This window comes from Charadrius vociferus, unplaced genomic scaffold (assembly GCF_000708025.1).
Source record: "Charadrius vociferus isolate BGI_N301 unplaced genomic scaffold, ASM70802v2 scaffold467, whole genome shotgun sequence".
NCBI lineage: Eukaryota > Metazoa > Chordata > Aves > Charadriiformes > Charadriidae > Charadrius > Charadrius vociferus.
The window spans coordinates 739123-745028 of record NW_009649309.1 but is presented as its reverse complement, the minus strand read 5'-3'; the positions used below and the strand labels follow the sequence as shown (position 1 = coordinate 745028).

The 5906-nt window shown below is 46.4% G+C and overlaps 1 protein-coding gene across 1 annotated transcript in view; it reads left to right on the top strand.

Moving 5' to 3' along the window:
- CRACR2B (calcium release activated channel regulator 2B) overlaps window positions 1–2998 on the top strand; it is a 29410-nt gene extending 26412 nt beyond the window's left edge. Inside the window, exons 15-17 of the mRNA XM_009889384.1 lie at window positions 1018–1125; window positions 1870–1946; window positions 2914–2998. Of these exons, the coding sequence (XP_009887686.1) occupies window positions 1018–1125; window positions 1870–1946; window positions 2914–2998 (270 nt within the window). The remainder of the gene's footprint in view (window positions 1–1017; window positions 1126–1869; window positions 1947–2913) is intronic.
- The last annotated feature ends 2908 nt before the right edge of the window (window positions 2999–5906 follow it).

Genomic DNA, 5906 nt, shown 5'->3' with positions numbered 1-5906 from the left:
CTAGCGGAGACAAAAATACTTGTCTGTGTAATTTAAATAAGTTGTGTGTAGATGACTCGGAGCTGAAGGGAAATTGTCAAGGGTGGTTTTGTTTTGATTGTGCCAAGTCTCAAAAACCAAAATCTAAGTGAAATGAATAAGCATAGGTTGGAGGTTTCTAATATCATTAACTTCCATAGGCCTGATGGGGGAAAATAAAACCCTACCCACTTAGCTATTTCTTTGGACTCTAAAAGATCAAAGGATAAGATTTTCAAAACTAACCAGTCTCTGAAAATCAGGCTTCTTTCAGGAAAGTTAAACTGAGCACACAGAAAACCAAAGCACCTGAATTCTGCAACTTTTAATAATCTCTCTTATTTTCCTCTCCCCATCGTAGTATTTATCTTGCTTTGAAGCTGCTCAGGTACTGTAAGTCATCCAGGGCAGCCAAGTTTAGAAATAACTTGGAGCCCCGTTCTGCAGTCCTTACCCTGGTGATGTTCTAGTGAGCCAGTGGAACTTGAGGGAGTTTTACTAAAGGTAATGGACTCCAAGAATCACCTAGGAGTAAGAGTTCCTACAGAGACCCTATACAAGAGTTGAAAGTTGCTTAGCTTGCTTGGCCAGTGGATTTTCAGCAAGGGATGGCTGAGTTTAGGACAGCACACAAGATGAATAGGACCACACACACATGAAAATTACTGAACTTAAGAAGCTCTGCGTGAACTTAAATTCCAAACAGCAGCAAACTGCTTTTCTTTAGGCTCATTATTCCCAGAATGGACTCATGTCCTGTCTCCCCTTTCTCAGCATCCCAGCTGTACATACCAAACATCTGAAATACATTCCCGTAGTTTAAGCTTCCTTCTACAAATCCCTGGGGCTTTATTTAAGGAGTGGCCCTTTAATGAGCTAAAGGGCCTGATCCTGCTGCCACTGAAGATCTTGTTTGCATGAGCTGGAACAGGATATGCTCCAAGATATCTCCCTCCCTCAGGTGAGTCTCTAGGGTACTTTACTCTGTTTCTTTTGCAGGAAGGTATTGAGGATGGAGCTGTGGTGTTTCTGCTTGGAAATAAAATGGATGCTGTGCAGGGAGAGACCCGGAATGTGCCCAAGGTGGAGGGGGAAAGGCTGGCGAAGGTGTGACTCCGTGGTCTGCTGTTCAACCTGCTCTGCAGCCTCCCTCCAGCTGTGAGCAGGGCAGCCTGACTGGCAGGATGCCCTTCTTGGAGCCGTTTCCCAGTATGGTACCTTCCCTCTCCCTCCCATACCCCCTGTTTCTCCAATGCAGTCATGTACTGAGGTCGCTCTGGTACCAGGGAGGATGAGGTGGTGGCCAGCATGTGGCAGACAATGGCCCCTGAGGCATGCTCGTGTATTTCTCTTGAGGCTTGATGCCTCCTTACAGTGATGCTCAGTCTTTCTGAAGGGAGCATGCACCACTGTTTTCCCATTTGAGGACTCCCCTAATGCATGCTCTGCAAAATTGTCCTGCTTCCTTCCTCACTCCCTGCCCATTGGTACTTTGGCCCCTGGGTGGGAGGAGGCAGGGTTTCAGAGGTGTTCCCCATCTTCTGGACTCAGCAACACAAAAGTAAGAGAATCCAAGTACTCAGGGTACTCCAGGATGTTTTCTGTTCCCAAATAACCCGGTATTCCCTTTTGGACGCCCTGGCTGGGCCCCCAATGCTGAAAAAGCATCTCCTTTTTCCTGTGTTGGTGAGCAGGGTGTGCCCCCCAGCAGGGTGGTAACAGCCACCCTCCTGTTCCCCACTGCTCTTGGCAGAGTTCTCAGCGGCCAGGGTGGGCCAGCTCCCAAGGGTGTGGGTGAATGGTGGGGGAGAGCTGGCAGCCAACACGGGTGCTTGCTGTGCTCTCTGGCAGGAATACAAGGCTGTCTTCTATGAGTGCAGTGCGATGACTGGCTATAACATCATGGAGCCCATGCTGCACATGGCCAGGTCAGTGAAGACGAACAGTCACCCTGGAATATTTCCCCAGCTGTAGGTGACTGGTGGGGGCTGTCCTGGGCAACAGGCAAGAAAAGGGGCTTGTTAGAGACTGACTTAGTGCCATGTCACAAAAAAAGACCCGGAGCAATGTGCTCTTCCACCTAACTCCAGGTCCTTGTCTTCTGTGCCTGGAAAGCACCAAGTGTAAAGTGGATGTTATTGCATGCAAAGCTTTATTTGGTAGAGCTGGCTGTTGAAAGACTGCGAGTTTAATTTGAATATCACAAAAACTTTGCGCACTATCTCAGATTTTAAGTTGGCATTTTCAGTTTGAAGTCTACACACATCTCTAAGGGTTTTTTTTCTTCCTTATGTTATTAAGCATTGTATTATATTATGCAAGATTTTTAGTTTTTAAAAAAGGAAGTAGTTTTGAAAAAAGTCTTTGAAATCTTGCATGAAAAATATCCTTTTGTTTTCTTTTATCCTTTCACCTCCTGCTGCATCATTGTTAAATTCACAGCAGGGCTTAGCTGTTCATTAACTGGCATGATTTACTTACTAGCTAGGTAAATCGTGTCTCCCATAGCATATGCCTTCAGTGTGCTTTATTACCATGCTGCTGCCTGACACGGCCCAGGCAGGTGAGGCAAGCAGCCTGGGATTCTGCTGTCAATGAGGTAGCTTGGGAATAAGACACAGACCACTCACGTCTGGGTCTAGTGCTCTGACTACTAAGCTACACTGTCCCCTCTTGTATGTGTTCAGTTTCTTTCCCTGTTCCCTGGAAATTCATGCTTATTTTCTGTGTGTGGCTTATCTGGCCCAGCTTCCAGAGAAGCCTGGTCTTTGGGCCAGTCACTTTTTAAAATCCTAAACGTTCCTGGCTGCTGGGGAGCAAAGGGCAGAGCCAAATGCCTTGGCAGTAAGATCTCAGTAACCAGGTTGTATTCTTGATCTGTGCTGCTTGTTCCAGGTTGCTGACAGCACAAGAAGACAGGCAGAGGGAGAATGCCCTGCAGCTGGAAGATGTCACCAGGAGGAAAGGGTGCTGCATGTAAGGCACATCAATATGTCAGCAAGAGACATGTGCCAACACTGTTTCATGAAGCTGGGGTTCCTTTTGAGCAAGCCAAATCTGATGGTATCAGCTCTGCACTGGGGAAGCTGCAGCTTTTCCCCATCTGGGAATTTCAAGGCACTAAATCAGGCCAAAATGTGCATATGATCTCCATTGTTCCCTTTCCCAACTCTGCATGCAGCCCTGGTCTCTGGAGGCCTCTGCTTCTTTGGGGGAATTTGGCTAATAGCACAAACTGGGTCTTCTGTCTGGAGAGGTTGCTTCCCTGAAAAAGGGAAGATTTTGTCTTGCTCCTTTTCTTTTTGGTCAAGAAGTGGCCTAGCAGCAGACAGTGGAGGACACAGTGGGTGCTGTGTTAAATAGAATTTTAGTGTAAAAGATAAAAAAATTATTTTAAATTTGGGCTAGCTCTAGGTAGTATCCATTTGTCTCAAAGAGCAGCATCACCTCTTTGTTCTGTAACAGCAGAGCCCAGCTGAAAGCCTGTTTCAGTTAGCGGGAAATCCTCTTGGTTTTGAGGTTTGACTTGCCAATATTGTAGGCAACTGATTCCATATGTGGCTATAGTATGAATTGATAAAACGAGTCATTGCAGTGGCTTTCTTTGCTTTCTTACCCTAAAGGACCTTGTTACTGTCCCTCTCTTACTGTTTGCCAAATACAGAGCAGTTCTCCTGGGACTCATAGGCGCTGGCACGTGCTGCTGATTCGTAACCCATTGCAGGAGCTGGGCTGTACATACTAGGGGCGCCGTATACAGCCTGTTTTAAGGCTGAATGCTGCCCGTTTCCTCCCATTCTTTTATCCTTTCCTGAAGAACCTCCAGCAACTAGGAACAGACTTATCTGTAGTACTGAAAGATCCCACCCTGCTAGCTTGACCACAGTGCTTTCAGATGTACCTGAGCTGGAAGCATAAGGCAGCTGCCTGTGTGAAACGTACTTTGTGAAGCTTTTTCTCTTGCAGTGACCTTGTGCAATAACCTCACTTTCCTGGTGAAGGGCCTAAGAAAGAGCAGGACCGAACCTGGTCCTGTTGGGAAGGGGCCGCCTTGTCACTAAGGAGTGGGGCAACGCAGGGTGAGGGGAGGGATGGGCTGAGGTAGGAACTGGCCCCAAACGTGTGCCTCTCGGCATAGCTACTGCTGTGCCTGGGCATGAAGCCCCTGGTGTTCTCTGGGGTGTGATGCTTTCTGTTTTGTAGCTCAGTTGCTCTTAAAGCCTTGTGGGACTAAGTGAGCTTTTTTTGTAATGCTCTGTTCCCTTTCTTTTTTAAGCCCGTTTCTGTATGTGACTTCGACATTTTAGGCACAAGATGTGATACTACAGTTGTGACTCATTCCCCCCAGCCTTGCAGCATAGGGAACGCCTATATTTATCCACTGTCTTTCCTCTCTTGGGATAAGGCGATTACCCTGAATGTCTGTTTATTGCACAAATTTCTCTGGGAATATCCCGTGCAGGAAAAGTGCTCTGAGTCACCTACAGCCCATCAGTGTTACAAAGAATTTCTGTGGTTCCTCCCAGTGCCCTTTACTCCTCATAGGAAAGAGGAACTTTTTCTCCAGAAGAGCAGGATTCCTGACTAAAAGGAATAGTTAAAAGTAATAAGCTCCTGCTCAGTCCTTACTGCTGGCTGGCTGTGGTTCATGCTGTGTTTCATTACAGTAATGCCTTCCAGAGTCTGGGAAGCAGAAAGTTAGAAAAGGTCCAGAAGGAACCAGGGCTGCTGGTGTGGAGTCTAGAGTAACACCAGCCAGGCTGCCAGTGGAACGGCTTGTGTTTGCAAGAAACGATGTTTGGGAAGGGAAATCTCTGTTTTCAGAAAGCACCTGTAATCTGAACACAGATGTGGCTTTCTGGCTTTCTAGCCAATGTGGGCACGAAGAAGCACAGACGTTACCTCCTGTTGAATAGGTCAAACCCACTACCTGAGTTGGAGGAGCTGCTCTCAATGATTCCTCTGCATCATGCTCCAGTTGCAGGTTAATAAGGAGTGGCGCTGACTAAGAACTGGCATCTTTGGTCAGGGTACATCAGTAATGCTAACATTTACTTACCTGCAGCAGCAGGATTTGGGAAGTTGCTGCAGAAGGAAAAGAGCAGTAGCCAGTCTGCTAATGTGGTCTGAGCACGCACCTCCCACACTGTATACAGAGCACATGAAAGACAAAGGCATGAAATACAGCTGACACACAAATATGGAGCAGCACCTTTATCAGTGCTGTCATATTGCAACAGCAAGAACTACCATGTGGGTGTTTTTAATGTACAACCTTAAGCATGTTTTCTTAGTGCGCAAGTGGAGTACACGCAATAAAGAAATGCTGTCTTACAAATGATTGTGTTGAGAAATTATTTTTTTTTTCAGACTCTGCAGGAGATTCATCCTCCTTTCTTCAGTCTTTGATTGTAGCGTGACCTCCCTTTCTCGCTGCTCAGGAAGTGCTGAGAAGCTTGTCCCCCATGGTGATATAAGCGGGAGGTTTATAAGTAGGGAGAGAGTTGATCAGGAACCCATGTTTTGGAGGCAGCACAGGATCAATTCATCTCCAGTCTGATTTTTTTTTTACCTCTTTAGCAGCCAGAGTCCAGCTGATCAGAGAAGGTAGAGCAGGGAGGAGAAAAAGGGGAGATGCTTCCCCAATGTCTGGGGCCAGTGTAGTGCTTTCAGAGAGGGCATGTTCTCACCTTGTACTTATATTTGTAGAACTAAACATTTATTTTAATAATGTCCCATGCATCCTTTTCACTAGAGTTAGTAATTTGGTTGCTTTTAATCCTTGTGCATTGGCATGGTTCCAGCTGGATGTTAGTGCATTACAGAACTAATCTCTCTGCAGCTTTGACCAAAGAAACTATTACTCATTTCCCCTGCTATAAATTGAT